The sequence below is a fragment of the Pectinophora gossypiella genome, chromosome 6, assembly GCF_024362695.1.
Source record: "Pectinophora gossypiella chromosome 6, ilPecGoss1.1, whole genome shotgun sequence".
Taxonomy (NCBI): Eukaryota; Metazoa; Arthropoda; class Insecta; order Lepidoptera; family Gelechiidae; genus Pectinophora; species Pectinophora gossypiella.
The window spans coordinates 1555377-1572290 of NC_065409.1; the positions used below are offsets into that span (position 1 = coordinate 1555377).

General features: G+C 37.1%; 2 protein-coding genes across 4 annotated transcripts in view; one reads left to right on the forward strand and one right to left on the reverse strand.

Annotated features, from left to right (window-relative positions):
- LOC126367297 (adhesion G-protein coupled receptor G2-like) overlaps nt 1-1317 on the reverse strand; it is a 57623-nt gene extending 56306 nt beyond the window's left edge. For all 3 annotated transcript variants that reach the window (XM_050010749.1, XM_050010748.1, XM_050010746.1), the window contains exon 1: nt 1130-1317. The gene's annotated coding sequence lies outside the window, so the exon portion shown is untranslated. The remainder of the gene's footprint in view (nt 1-1129) is intronic.
- Nucleotides 1318-14093: 12776 nt separating this feature from the next.
- On the forward strand, nt 14094-16900 carry LOC126367366 (E3 ubiquitin-protein ligase SIAH1A-like). The gene has a single exon (XM_050010863.1). It carries the CDS (start codon nt 14518-14520, stop codon nt 15364-15366), a length of 849 nt encoding a protein of 282 aa, XP_049866820.1. The 5' UTR covers nt 14094-14517; the 3' UTR covers nt 15367-16900.
- Nucleotides 16901-16914: the final 14 nt, after the last annotated feature.

A 16914-nucleotide genomic window follows, 5' to 3' on the forward strand; every position in this document is an offset into this window, starting at 1 on the left:
ACACTGGAGAACAATCAAAAGTAAAACAAACTCGACCGCGGTCTTTTGTTGGATGGGTGACCACTTTAACCCTTTCACGGACAGACACCATGGGTCATTGATGGTTCATAATAGGTAGTATGACACCTTGGAATGGGAAAGTCATTAAACGTTCTGTCCTTAAGTGTTAATAGCGTGGTTTCGACAGACCGATCCGTTGGATATTTGACACACGATAAAAGAAGATATTAAATATGTTTCTACACATAGGTACGCTTCGTTGCTTACGACGATTACTTAACGAAAACACGCATATTAAATTCAAATGTAGATCTTGTAAAATCGTAATGTAAAGTTTCATCAGCTTAAGCACACTAACACAAAGATTATAATTATAAAATCAGTTAAGTGCATTAAATATCTGCTATTTGTCCGTGAATCGAGGTTCGAATCCAGTTTCTCTAGCACAGGACTAAACCAATGATTTTCGAATTTGTTTTCGATTTCATGTTTGGATCATAAATGATTATCACGTATTCAGTGGTGAAGGAAAACATCGACAAGAATCCCACATTCCCGAGAAATGCATTTTCGGAGGTATGTGACCTAACCTGTATTGGGCTGGTTTTCCCTTCGCGGGTTGGAGGGTCAGTCGCTTCTGTAAAAAACCGTACCTGTCAAATCTTCAGATTAGGTACGCGGACCCTGTGAGTAACGGGATAATGCTAGAGAGATGATGGTGATGACTAGGTAGATACTTTTATTTTATTTTTTAAAGTTGTGTTTCTAAACGGTATTTGATGTCCATGTCTAACGTTTCTGTAGAGCAAGCGAATTAAAAAGTAGAGCCACTGCCTAAAGCTTTTCCATAGATCGGTACCGCATGAGTTGTACGTTATACTTACTTACAGGTTGTGTGATTTTATTAAGCCTACTTTTGTTTACATAAAAAACATGGTTATGTGATTTGCGAATTGAAACTATTAAATAAGATTATTGTCATGTAGATTCTATATCTAAAAAGACAATTTACATGAGTATAAATAATTATAGATGGACACTTGACGATATTGAAAATTAAATACAATACTAATTAATGTTGGGCAATGAAAATAATTGAATTATTAAATTAATTTAAAAAAAAACTTACCTGCGAATAAATCACGAATTCGAAAATAAATTCCAAAGTTCAGAAACAAAACAACAACACACAACAAATCACAAATGGAACACAAATTAAAAAGTCACTTTAAAAATTATATTCTGTTTTCGAACGAATTTTACTTTTTTCACCGGCACTCGCGACGCGCAACGGTTGCGTGCGCTCTACAGCCTCGCTTTCCTTCAACTGGGATCATTCGCTTTTCCGCGGAGAAGCGGAGACATCGGCGAAAACAAATAGTTTGCATACGTTCTGTAGTAGTATAGAACTCAGTTATACTTAGTATTGGAATGGTGTAGGTGTAAATTATAGTATATGTTTTGCTATAGATGCTTACCTACTGAAATACGAGTAAAATATCGACAGACACAGTATAGTAACATACATCAATGGACCCCGCACTCTACATACTTACACCCCTAAACTCTCTCTTCTTCTAATAATTTTATCTCCTGTTGGGATGTAGGGCTGGAATAACAGATTTCCACTCCTCGCGTTCTTTTGCAACCTCTGTAGCTACATTTTTGAAGTCATTTTATTTACAAGTTAAGTACTTAATTTTATTTTACTTAGCAATCAGTAATGTGGGAATGTTCCCGTTGTAAAAACTCTTTTATAGCAAGGACATCAATTGGCTGATATTTTTGTTTTTTTTTTTTTAATTTTTTTCCTTGTTTTCTGCGTAGGTTTTCTGGTCTTGTCTGCCTAAAGGTTGGGTACTAAAGTTCTTTTAAATAAGTTTGTGCTTGTCTAATTTCGGGAACGGCACATGACTGTTGACAACTGAGAAAACGAAACTCCAGGCAACTTTATATGTAGGTATCTATAAGAAATATTAGGTACTTATGTTAATTTAAAGGTGCTGATAGACTTGAGCATTTACTTGTAACAGAACAACAAGCCGAGCCAAGCAAAAACGCTCGATATAGAATGCTCGCTAAAATGTTTTCGTATTTTTCTCGTATTGTAACATTCGCACAAATGCTCATTACAAGTGAATGCTCAAGTTTATCAGCACCTGAACAACATTTACACCCCCCTATCTACGATCATGAGCATTAATATGTATACACTTTGGTACCATATGTCACATTAACTTTTTTGACAAATTGAACTGTAAGTCTCACTAAATGTCAAATATGTTAGTGCGACAGAGTCCTAAAGTGGGTACATTATATTGCTCATGACTGTACATTCTAAACCACTATATATATAAGTTTATGTAACTAGCTAACAAACGTGCGTAGAACTCGATTTGTTAGAAACTATGGTTTAATTGAATTATCAACTGATTTGAGTCTGCGTTCTGAAACTACATCACAGTCTTTATTGTTCTTTCAACATAATTGACGTTTTTGTATACAAATTCAATGAACTAGTTTAACAACAACTTTCCATTAAGTATATTATATATAGGTAGATAGACATCCTATATTAACACACATCGAATTATGCACAGACACGTACGTATCAAATTTTCATATCAAAAAGGTTTTATTTTGAAATAAAGATTGGCTAATAAACCGAAAAAAAATAATAGGCGACCTTTAAATCAAAAGAAAAATAACAAATTTACTTTTTTAACAACAAATGGCTGTACGTGAAAATATTTTTAACGATTTCAACCAGTATTATACGATGTGCGTCAAGCTAGCGGCCTCAAAAAAAATGGGCACGAAAAAATATTTTGACCATACCAAAAAATAGTACTCTTATTGAAAAAAATAGTACCTGTTGTAAAAAAATTAGTACCATCACGGTTCTGGATTTATAGCCATGTTTTATTGCACTTGCTAGCTTGACGGTGAGCGAAATTTGGCGAGAGTTAACGACAAGGTCTTTCGCTTTGATTTAAACGCCAAAAAATAGTACCGAAATAGTACTCACCCCCTGAAAAATACCGAAATTAGTACTTCAACGGTTCCAAAGTTATAAAGGCAGTTCTTTGATCCCGCTGGCTTGACGTTTTGAAAATTCCTATTATCTAGGGAACGCTTGCATACTTCAGTTTGTAACTAATATCAATAAACTCGTATGAAATAGTACTTCCTACCATCATAATTTGGACCTGATTCTCTTTGTAGAAATATGTCAAAAAGTCATTATAACCTATGTCATACATTTATCAAGACAGGTACAGTCGCGAACAAAATTATTACACATGCTCAAGAAGAATGTTGTCAGATTTTAGTATTTTTTCACCATTTTTGGGTAAAAATTGGTGAAGTGCCAGGGTTGTCAGATGAAAGTAATATCATTGTTGAAACTCTTTGAGTTATTCTACAAATACTGCAAATTGTTTATTAACAAACACTTCGATCCGTAACAAATTGAACATGAAGGTGTAAAATCACAGATTGTTTTCAATAAGAACTAGACCCATGCAGCCATTTTCTATTTAAATTAGTGCATATGGGTGTATGCAATAGCAATTTTTTGTAATAGCAACACTCTGAAGTGCAAAGAAATGGTAGGGTAGACCTCCAAAATGGCAATACCGACGATGGCAATACTTACGAATAAATTGTGAGGTTATGTAATTGTCTACGTGACTGTGTCAACAACAAATGTATGGCATAGGTTATGATGATTTTTTTACATATTTCTACAAAGAGAATCGGGTCAAAATTATGATGGTAGGGAGTACTATTTCATACGAGTTTATTGACATTAGTTACATACTGAAGTATGCAAGCGTTCCCCAGATAATAGGTATTTTCAAAACGTCAAGCCAGCGGGATCAAAGAACTGCCTTTATAACTTTGGAACCGTTGAAGTACTCATTTCGGTATTTTTCAGGGGGTGAGTACTATTTCGGTACTATTTTTTGGCGTTTAAATCAAAGCGAAAGACCTTGTCGTTAACTCTCGCCAAATTTCGCTCACCGTCAAGCTAGCAAGTGCAATAAAACATGGCTATAAATCCAGAACCGTGATGGTACTAATTTTTTTACAACAGGTACTATTTTTTTCAATAAGAGTACTATTTTTTGGTATGGTCAAATTATTTTTTCGTGCCCATTTTTTTTTGAGGCCGCTAGCTTGACGCACACATTATACGTCATAATATCGAATCTCCTTGTGAAAATAAATATACCTATCCTACTGATAAGGTAGGAAAAGATTTTAATCCGCTTTGACATGACAAGCATAAGTACTTATATACAATCTTTTTGGTGCTTTATTTACACATTCACACACTACGTAAATGATATATAATTTTCATTGGTCTACGATTGACAGACAAAGATTTACCTTTCGTTCGTAATATCGGGGATGTGCCGACCCACAACTCCACAAGTCTTCGGTAGACAACTTTACTGCCAAATCAAAATACAAACACTTCCCTACTAAGAATACTTATCGTCACCGTACTACTAAGAATACAGGGACTGGAAACTGACAGAGTGCCCTCTGCAGTAACTGTCAGTACTATTCAGAGGCGGAGGACAGGAGTCCTATACGGCTTTGAAATAGACCGGGCCTAGCACCGTAAGCACGCGACTCTTTCTCGCCGCGACAGAGATCGTCTGTCTCTTTCTGTGCAGTACTGTGAAAGAGTGACGGGTGACGTATGTCGAGGCGAGAAAGAGTCGCGCGCTTACGGTGCTAAGCCCGCTGGGACAGAGTACTGCGGGACAGACGGCAAGAGAGAAACCACTGCTCTATTTGACAAGAGCATGGCTTTTAAATTAGTGATGACACATATTGACATATATTGAGGATAAAATAGACTTTAGGATGGTTAAAGAATAGGACGGAAAAACTCCTCCACCAACCCGCAGTGGAGCAGCGTGGTGGAGTATGCTCCATACCCCTTCCGGTTGATTGAGGGGAGGCCTGTGCCCAGCAGAGGGACGTATATAGGCAGTTTATGTTTTAAAATATAAAATGGTTGTCTATTACTAGATGAGGGTCGGTATGTAAGGGGGTTCTTTTTGGTTAAAAGGAGAAAATAAAAGGAGTCAAGATAAAGAAATATCCTTTTTAATTCTATATCCCACCTGTGCTTACCCCTTAACAACGTGATAGCGTGATAGGCATGTTAAGCCGTAGGTCCCGGTTATTGCTTACTGATTGCTTGCTTGCTTACGTCGTTACATATGTCATGTCAGGGGCCTATGGCGGCTCAGTAATAACCCTGACACCAGTGTTGATGGGGTTGGTAATCCACCTCACAATCCACACGATAGAAAAGCAATGTTCACAATCAGAATCAGAAATTATTTATTTGCACAGAATACAGTATTTAAATAGGTATTACAAGAAAATTTTAACCGTGTATTCAGGCGTGCAAATGTTTAAGTTGCAGTCAATTAAAACAAGTCAGTTTAATAATTAATTAAAACAAATAAATTAAAGTACAAATTTACAAATTTTGTCAGAGAGAGCCATTGATTAAAATTAATAAAATAGTAGTAATAAAAAAAGCAAAAATAAATGTCAAATCAATTAAAATAAGTCAACATCTATATAAAATAATATTCATCTATCATCTAGATAAAATACAATCCTATACAAAGTTTGTCGGATAGAGCCATTCATGTGTTAAATTCTTACCTCATATTAGGAGAAACCATTCAACTGTTCTCTATACCTACTTACCTGTTACTTTATTGATAAAAAGTGGAAATTGTGAGTGTTTATCAGAATTGCGCCAGTCGTCCTAAAGTAATGATAAAGTTATTTTTAACTAGAACAAAACAAAGATACCTAGATATGTGCTAACGTCTATGCCTTACGTTATCGTCGACGTGATAACTGATAATACTATTCGAGATGGCTTCGAGAGCTGATAACGGTTCGAAGACTTACGAAATGATGATAAAATTGAGGTGTACTTAAATAAGTAGTCAATAATAATTTATTTATTTAATTTTACTCTGAACCGGCGTGCGTGTATGAAGCGATTGATGAATGTGGAGGAAGCAAGAGAAGTGTGTCAGGATCGAAGCAAATGGAATTCTATAGTCTCTGCTTACCCCGGTGGGAAATAGGCGTGAGTTTATGTATGTATGTAATAATTTATAATCATTTACCTGATTATACATTGTTTTAAGTTTACGCAGTTATTATCATAATTAAAGCACATAATACTTGCAACAGTGTCGAAATATCGGGAGTCTCATATCCCCATTTAAACGCGGTAAGAACCCGTTATTATGTGCTTTAATTATTTACCTGATTGTCCGAAAAAGTAAGATGATTCCGTGCTTCGGAGGGCACGTTAAGCCGTTGGTCCCGGCTATTAGCCGTAAAAACACCTCCACCAACCCGCAGTGGAGCAGCGTGGTGGAGTATGCTCCATACCCCCTCCGGTTGATTGAGGGGAGGCCTGTGCCCAGCGAGGGACGTATATAGGCAGTTTATGTCATAATGGCCCCGATTCCTGCAGCCACCGCCTAATTTTATTTTAAGTTATATCCGTCATTTTCATATCCGTCGAAAAGGAAAGGGACGGATGATTCACAGCTCTTAATTTTAGGAAGAATGAGTAAATGAATGAATAACCCGGGCGAATCAAAAGGTACGTCGCTGGTATGCAATCCGTTTGACGTGCTGTCTACTTAACTGTGTCGGGTTATTGACGGATGTAAAATTTTTAGACGGTTTAGATTTGTGCTTAAAATTGACGTGTGTTCCATAAATTTTATGCTTGTCGATTACCCGTCCCTTTCCTTTTCGGCGGATAAGAAAATAACAGATATAACTTAAAATAAAATTAGATGGTATTTACAGGAATTAGCACCATTATGTAAGTTATTTATCTCACGACGAATTTAGTAAAGACATCATAGAAGGAAAGTTACAAGGAAAAAGAGGAAGGGGAAGACAAAGAAGAGCTTACATGGAACAGATTAAAGAAATGGTGAACGTCGTGTCTTATAAGGAAGTGAAAGAATTGGCCTTTGATAGACAAGAATGGAGAATGCTACACCGACAAGAGCGTTGCTTTGAATTAATGATGATGATTTGTTTATTTACAATCGTTTCAGTCGACAAATTAAATTAAAAAAAACATTTAACATAAAACGAGCTAACGACTATTTATTTATTTATTTATTTATTATGGACAACTTACAAGCTATACTCTGCACATGCAAAGTTACAGACAATAAAAAAAAGATTAAGAGCTAGCTCAATTACAAGTAGTCACAGCATGCACAATCAAGTGAACAAGAAAACCCACAATACTAACCCAATTAACAATTAATAACTATATCCCAATTGAGATAGTTAGATGAACTAACTATAGTTTATCTTGCGATGAATGTACCTCTGACTACCCCAATAAACAAAACAGTCAAAACAAAGCAAAGCATGGCTCACCTTTTGTGCTGTCCTAAGTGCCCTAACACCTGCACTATTAAAGACCTTTACGAAGCCACTGACAATGCCGTAAGCGTGGCCAATTATTGGTCAGCAAAATTCTAGTATCGCCATCGACTCGCAAAGAGGAAGAAGAACAAAACAGTTACTTACAGAACAAAAATATCAAACAAAACAAAAATTAAATTAAATAGAACTAAAACAAACCCCAATTAGACTACGAACTAAATTCATCTTGCAACGGATGTACGATAAGGTGCAAAAGTCCAATCCGATTCTTGCAAAGAATACCAGCGTCGCGGCTCACGCCGCGGCATAAGCTGAGTGAGGACCTTTTATACGGGACACCATCCACTACACATGGGTAAGCCGACATGACGTCACATTTTAATTTAGGTATAAGTTTCTGTGTTCGTTTTCCATGTTTCTATATAGAAAATATTTCGTGTATGCGTTGACTTCTGATGTGATGTCATTATAATGTATATAAGTATATGTAATCCGTGTCTGTGGTGTCCTAAATAATAAATGTTTCTTTCTTTCTTTCTTTCAAATGTCGTTTCTGTAATACACCAAAAACACCTACAAAAACATAAATTTTATAATTATGACAACTTTCACCACTGTTTACAAATAATTCGCTGGACTCAGTGACTGGAGTTTTGCTCTTTGATTGTACCTCTGACACTTCACCGAACTTTCTGTAAGACCAGTGTGATAGTGATAGGTAGGTGCTGAGCTGTTTTTTCTTTCAAAATTCTTCTTCCACATATTTTTCCCCTCAGACGATGCCCTGAGCCGAGGTTCGAGCCCAACTGGGCACCCTCAGGCCTGTTATCTTAAACGTTGTACCGGATGAGAGCTTTCAGCGCTCCCCATTTGTCCGGCCAAGTAGTTAATGCCACCTGCGGCAAATCTACAATAAATCACGTCAAAAAAAATAACGCTCAGCTGTTTCGCCGGCTATAATGGTCGATAAAAAAAAAGCAAAATCCAAACAAAATGAAATTATTTCAATATCAAAAAGGTTTTATTTTGAAATTGTCATTGGCTAATAAATCTAAAAAAAACTAGAAGGCCCTTAAATCGAAAGAAAAATTTAATAACAATTTTTCTTTTTTAACAACAAATGGCTGTATGTGAAAATATTTTTAAGGAATTCAGCCAGTATTATATAAATATATCTTGCTAATTATTATCAGGATCGTCATTTACTCTAATGACTAACGGTATTAAAACACGTACATTTGACGTCAACAATTTAAATTACGCTCTGCGTCAAAAACTGCGTGGCATGACTTCGTATCAAGCTTTGCGGTTTCAAGTAATTAATTAAATATAGCGTGACTTGAAACACGGCTACAAAATGTTTTGGTTTTATAATCTGTGCTATAAAAATGTCATAAACAATAATCTTTTACGATTCCTGTGGTTAAGGGTGTTGGGACCCACGCATATACATATAGTTTTCGGCGATATGGCTGACATGGGTCCGTGCTTCGGAAGGCACGTTAAGCCGTTAGTCCCAGCTGCATTAGGAGTCGTTAATAACCATCAATCCGTGATGGTTTAAGGCCCGATCTCCCTATCCATCCATCCATAGGGAATGCCCGTGCCCCAGCAGTGGGGACGTTAATGGGCTGATGATGATGATGGCTGAAGTGTTGTCAAAGATAAACTAACCTAAATGACCTTTTTGCCACTACTTGAACGTCTAGAGAACCTACAAACAATAAAAGAATATTATAAACCCTTCCTATTTTCTTCAAGTTTACTCTGGGTTTGAAACTACTTATTGACAAGTTCCAAAAAGATTGTCCAAAAAGTAAAATGATCCGTGCCTCGGAAGGCACGTTAAGCCGTTGGTCCCGGTTATTACTTACTGATGTAAGTACGTAGTCGTTACATAGTTATGTCAGGGGCCTTTGATGACTCAGAAATAACCCTGACACCAGGGTTGATAGGGTTGGTAATTCACCCACAATCCACACGATAGAAGAAGAATTTTAGGACACCACAAACACGGATTACAGATACAATAACATCATAAGACAAAAAGCACACACAGTAAAATTAACATAGGTACTTAAAGTATATGTAGGTGTCATCATCATCAATTTAAGAGCCACGCTCTTGTCGGTGCAGCATTCTCCATGCTACTTTTTTAGGGAAAAATAGGACAGTGGTTTCCCTCTTGCCTTCCGCCTCGCAGTACTCTATCTGTCGTAAGTGGGATGGCGCCCAGAGTAGTCTATTACAAAGCCATACTAGGACTCCTGTCGTCCGCCTCTGAATAGTGCTGACAGTTACTGCTGCCCTCTGTCAGGTTCCAGGTTACAGTCCCTGTGACTAATAATATAGACATATAATAAAAAAGACAACAGAAGCATAAGTAAGTACTTATATAAAAATAAATGTTGATTAATATTTGCTGTCGACACGATAAGAAGATTGTTGATTGATATTTGGATCACATTATTCTATAGAATTATTTTGCCGCCTACATTGAGTTTCTTTATTTGGATGTGTGTAAAGGTTGTGTGTACTAAGATGACAACTGAAAGAAGTGGATGAAAGAGGAATACATGTTGAGCCGGCCACACCTAGAGAATGATAAGCTCACGAGTAGGTATATCCCAATTGGGGTAGTCAGAGAAACATCCATCACAAAATGAACTAAGAACCCACACCTCACCGAGCTTTCTGTTAAACCAACGTGGTGGTAAGGCTACGTTTCAATTGACGCGGAGCTCAGCGGAGATGTGCGGATTTGACCAATCACAGCGTTCGAGAGAGCGAAAAACGAAGACGGTCTGTCACTCTCTCCCTCACGGTGATTGGTCGATTCCTGCACATCTCCGCTCATCTCCGCACAGCTCCGCGTCAATGGAAACGCAGCCTGTGTTAGTGAAAACAAATTAATAACTCGTAAACCAGAGTGTGATCTGTTTGTGAGTGAGTGGACGTATGTGTGTCGCGAGTGTATGAGGTTCTCCGAGAAGATGAATGATGTGTGAAAATTTAATATGTTTTTATATTGTTTACACCTAATTTTCATAATGTTTAATTATATTATTGTTTATATTTAAAGTTTCACGGCACATTGGCGCCTCTGCACTGTAAAGTCGTGAAATGTAATTGTAAATAAATAAATAAATTGGTATAATAGATACTTAAGTAACGCTCGCTAGTGTACAACATCCTTAAGCTAAAAAATTGCGTGTTTTAATACCGTAAACGTAATAGCCGATTTTGTAGGCGGTAATGTAAAAATCATCGCGAAAATATCTAAATGGCGGCGCTCGTCCCACTTCAGGCTAATAAAGTACTAATTAATAATGTAGGTTGGTAAGTCTTTTAAAAATAAAATCATGATTTCATTTCATTCGAAATCATCAAACACATCATTCATACGTGCAGCCTGTGGGTACGGTATACGCACAAGACCTTTAACGCCCTACGGATTCAGTACAACAATGCATTCAGGATTCTACTGGGTTTACCGAGATTCTGTAGCGCATCAGGCATGTTTGCCGAGGCACACACAGATGGCTTTCATGCTATTGTGCGGAAGAGAGTTGCCTCAACAATGCGGCGTGTGCGCGGGAGCCCCAGTATAGTCCTGAAGGTGTTGTGTGACAGACCTGATTGCCCAATATGGGCATACTGGACGGACCTCCATATTATACCAGTCAAGCCGGGATATGGTGTCCGCCGGTAAAATCGGGTCTGATAAATTTATCATATTTTATTTTTGTTGCTTTTGTTTGTTTTATGTACCTGTTACTAACATTAGGTTTAAGTTACTTTGTACTTACTAACATCTATGGATTTCAAATCCGAAATAAATTATTATTCATTCATTCATTTTCCCGCAGTGGAGCAGCGTGGTGGAGTATGCTCCATTACCCCTCCGGTTGATTGAGGGGAGGCCTGTGCCCAGCAGTGGGACGTATATGGGCTATTTATGTTATGTGATAACATTCATGACTATGTTATGCACCCATAGTACTCGTACATGTAAGTAAATTACACTCTCATCATCTCCCTAACATTATTCCGTTTTTCACAGGGTCCGCTTACCTAACCTGAAGATTTGACAGGTCCGGATTTTTAGAGAAGCGACTGCCTATTAATTATTATTACTTTCAACGCTTGTTGTAAGTGCCATGATCACGGGTCAGCGTTTCCCATTTGTCCGGCCAAGTAGTTAATGCCATTTGCGGTAAATCTACAATAAGTCACGTCAAAAAAATACGCAAACAATGTGTTATGTTGTAAGTATGTATTGTGTATCTAGAATTCTTGACCTTCCCTAGAAATAGGTACAATCAAAGAGCAAAAGTGCAGTCTCTGATCCCAGCGAATTATTCGTAAACAATGGTGTAATTATGAACAATTAGTTGTCATAATTATACAATGTATGTTTTTAGGTGTTTTTGGTCTATTACAAAAACGACATGTAACTAGGAGGTATTAAGTGCAACCAGTTAATTTATTACTTTGCAAGAAACTGATTGCACTTTTGTACCTTATCGTACCTACTAATGTTATTTTGTCGCACGAGTGGGTACAAGCCTATTTACTTTGTAACTATTGTCATGTAGTTCGTGGAAAGCAGCCTTGTCATTTTATGCTAAAGTGTAATCAATAATTGGCATTGCTGTTTTATCTAAATGTAATATTGTTGTAATAGAATGTAATAGTGTTGGCTATAGACAGGCCACTATCGACTATCGGTTTTTAAAAAAAACAATGTCGATACTGGCCCCGATTCCTGCAGACACCTGTAATTTTATTTTAAATTACTTATACCCGTCATTTTCTTATCCGCCGAAAATGAAAAGGACGGATGGATAACAACTATTAATTTTAAGACTCTTAAATAAGTACATGGCAAATGTAGGTCTTGAAGCAAGTTGTTTTTATATTTTACTAGCGACCCGCCCCGGCTTCGCTCGGGTGCAATGCTGAGGAAAAAATGAAATTATTTACGACATCACATTAAAACCCTCAAAAATAACAGTATTTCTCCACTATTTAATGGATGTTATTATACATATAAACCTCACTCTTAAATCACTCTATCTATTAAAAAAACCGCATCAAAATCCGTTGCGTAGTTTTAAAGATTTAAGCGTACATAAGGATATAGGGTCAGAAAAAGCGACTTTGTTTTATACTATGTAGTGATTATTCTGTACTCCAGAGAGAAGTCTAACTACAGAAGCAATATTAACCATAGTACCTATTGCTAACGATAGTACCTATTGAACTAAATGACCTATTGATACTATTGGTTAAAAATATATCGATAGTCCGGCAACATTTACGCCCGTTTACCTACGCCCATAAATCCAATAGGGTTGGGCAAAAATAGAGTTGACACAAAACACTTCGTAAAATAAGTACCTAGGTGGGTGATTTTGATAAAACTTGCACAATTCCGGGAAGTAACGTGATATCTACCTACTTAATCCAATAAAAACATTAATATTTCAATGATACTGCTTCACGTTGCCTGCTAACACTGCTAAGAGCTTCCTTCATAAGAGAGACTTCACCAACGAGATCATTGATATTGTATCGTAATTTATAGGATTATGTTTTTTTACTATAACCATAGAATAAAGAATAATATATTATGTATAGAACGCGTTCTTTAAGAGTTACCTTTCTAACGAGAACACACCCCGGACACTTCATACAAACAACCTTGTTTTACACAGACACTACACATTGACGTTATCTTACACGCGCATCTGTGTGTGTAACGTCTGACGCTTATACGATTGAACTAAAGTAAGACCGAGGGGGTGAGATAAACCTAGCTCAGCCGCTGGTGGGGAACTTTCCTTACTTTTGTCATACGCTAAGGAGTAAAGTTTTGCTTGCACTTACGCGGTCCATCATGTTGGAAAGGACATAATCGTGCAAGGAATAGAAACTTTTTAAACAGCGGAACTGTTTTATTGAGCGTGTGCCGTATCGTTGTAAACGTGGTCTTCCGTCCGCTATCGTGACAAACGTAAAGATCTTATCAGACTAATTCTCCTTAATGGTAATTTTCCCGAACTTTGTAATAGACTCGACCTCATTCAAATTAGCAACGACGGGCTGCTTGATCACCCGACTGAAGGACATCAATACTCTCATATACTTACATGTATTCTGCCCACCTCTTTATGCTTTACGTACGGACATAAAGTTACAGATACAAAACCTTTTAGTTACTACTATTCTATTCAATTACATTTCATATCCGACAAAAAATATAATAAATAATTAAACCGCAAAAAAATAGTAATAAAATACCACAGTTGAATTATTTTATTATTTTTTCTAACAATTTCTCCGAGCAAAAACCAAACGTAAATATCACATCAAATTGACATCATAGATGACACTTGGAACAACGTCATAATTCTTTCTGTAATGTTGGCAATAATTTGTTTTTTCTCAATGACTCATTCCACGATTAGCTTCTTCAAAAGAGACAGCATTCTATAAATGGATACTGCCATCTCTGTTGTACCGATCAATAAATACTAGCATTGCGTAAAAATTGCGATAATCATCTGTGGTTTACTCTACTTTACTCTATGGTATGACATCATGGTTGCTTGCTGTCTGTCATATCAATTGGTTTTCGATTGGTCGTCATTGAAATTGTGTGTGCGACGAATCTCATCCTTTTGTATTTGTTAAACTAGAACATTCGCAAATAATTGATTTTCTATTAACTATTGCTTTCAAATGAAGTTCACCGCATAAAATAAAAACCATTTGCCAAAAAAGAAGCTTTCTCCTAACGCCCTAGAGGTGTAGACGGAAAATAGATCACTAAATTACGATTGTGCAAAATACGAGATCATCCCCGACGTTGTGATGGAAGTCTACTTTAATATAACTACGAGACGGAAAAAAACCGACGTGGACTGTTACAAATGATCTGGTGATTATCGCCGGACGAGTGTTTTGGTGGTAAACTTGAAAGGAAAATAAGAAGTCGGTAAACGACGGGTTTTATGTGCGCGTGATAGTGACATGAGCACAAACAACAAGCGGCGCGGAGCTAGTGGTTCCAGTTGTTCAGTGCCCGGAGTGCCGGCTCTCGTGAACGTCCCAGGCGGCGCCATGTCTGCCGATCTCGCTTCGCTGTTTGAGTGCCCCGTATGCTTCGATTATGTGCTGCCACCGATCCTGCAGTGTCAAAGCGGCCACCTGGTTTGCTCCAGCTGCCGCCCCAAGTTGTCTTGTTGCCCGACCTGCCGAGGCCCTCTCGGTAACATTCGCAACCTCGCCATGGAAAAAGTAGCCAGTAATGTAATGTTCCCTTGTAAACACTCCAACACTGGATGCACAGTCACCCTTGTCCACACAGAGAAAGCAGAGCATGAGGAAGCTTGTGAGTTTAGACCTTACTCTTGTCCGTGCCCAGGCGCATCCTGCAAGTGGCAAGGTGGACTGGACCAAGTGATGCCACACTTGATGATGTCTCACAAGAGCATCACTACACTCCAAGGTGAGGATATAGTATTCCTGGCCACAGACATTAACCTACCTGGAGCAGTGGATTGGGTCATGATGCAGTCCTGTTTCAACCACCATTTCATGTTAGTCCTTGAGAAACAAGAAAAGTTTGATGGCCATCAACAGTTCTTTGCTATTGTCCAACTCATAGGTTCACGGAAGGAAGCAGAGAACTTTGCGTACAGACTGGAGTTGAATGGACACCGCCGGCGCCTCACTTGGGAAGCAATGCCACGGTCCATACATGAAGGAGTCTCGTCTGCCATCATGAACTCTGACTGTCTTGTCTTTGACACATCCTTGGCTCAGCTGTTTGCTGACAATGGAAACCTTGGAATCAACGTCACAATCTCTATTGCCTAATATTTGCCAGTCACTAATGTATGTATAGGAATCACTAAAGGACTTATTTCATTGACTACTAAAAGTAATCCAATTATATTTTATGTCAGTGAAATGATACCAAATACGAAATTTTTAAGACAAATATGTACCTTATGAGAGTGAATATTTTTAACTTTTGAAATAATTACAATTTTGTTATGGTATTGACATTTCGGCTTTGACAATTTTTTGTATTTAATTTTTAATCAATATTAATCTTCAAAGTAAGCCAAAAATTGTTTATTCATTCATTTATTATCATTGTAAATGTGTGTTCATCTTCTCTAGATATAAGTAGTGAAAAGTTGAAAATTATTTGAGTGGTTAACTGTGGGATGCCTTGTGAATGTAGATTGTAAATCACAATAAATTGTGACATGTATGGAGAGTAAAGTGATTATTTTATTCCAAACAATGAACAAATGTTGTAACTAACATATTATATTGTGTATATAAGAGGTTTTGTGTAAGAAGATTGAGCAATTGTGATTTTTGCTTCATGACTTGGTGTGCGGGCATCGGCCGGTTCATTCTACTGTGTGTTACTCCTGGTTGATGCGGGATTATTATTCATTATCACACCCAAGATACAAGCAAACTATGTGATATAAATTCTATAGAACTATTGCTACTGGGCTCTGCATGCAGTTCCATGGCCTTTTTATCTTTTGTACACAGAATGGAACATTCTGGAAGCATTGAGTGTTAATGATCTACTCATGGTATTATTGTATTGTAAGCAATTTATGTGGTAAGATGTATGCTGTGGGTTGACCAATTGTGACAACCATATACAATAAACAAAATACTAATTATTATAATAATTTACTGCTAAGTCAAACCGGCCACAAGTTTACCAATATTTTTTGTTTCAATCCCTGTTAAAATGGAATAGGTTCTTGTTACTCTGTTTGTGTGAATTTGAAATTCTGGAATGTTCTTGAAGTGTCTTGTACAAACTTAACTTCATACAAACTCAGTAATGATTGTTAGTTTTATTAGCATCGTTTTATTTATACAAACCCCATGTTACTTAATTGTAGTTGTAATCACCTACCTAGTTTTCTTTACCATATACAATAAAATGACTGTTGCATTGAATCGGGCTACTATTTTGATTGATTAAAGAATGTGAATTCATGGAAAATGTTTAGGCATTGCGATCTCAAAGTTTAGAGTTTACTTCTTGGGGAAAATTTAAATTCAGTAGAGTGGAGTACAAAGGAATTTCAGCTTATGAACTGACACATTGTGCGACTGCCAAATCGGCATTCTAGCTGTAAATTCGCCCGATCAGAATGTAATATTGTGTTGGCTCACATGGTAGCATCTATAATATAAAGTTTGAAAATTCATGTCAATATTTCCAGTTCTTTGGACATTTTTTTAGAAATGGGAATCTTTTAGCTGAGCTAATAGAGACTGCAATATTGACATGGACCATCTAATTAATTAAGGTGAGCTGGTAAAAAGTTTATGAAAGATTCTAGTTGAAATAAATTTTTGTAATGTATTACTGTGGTTTAT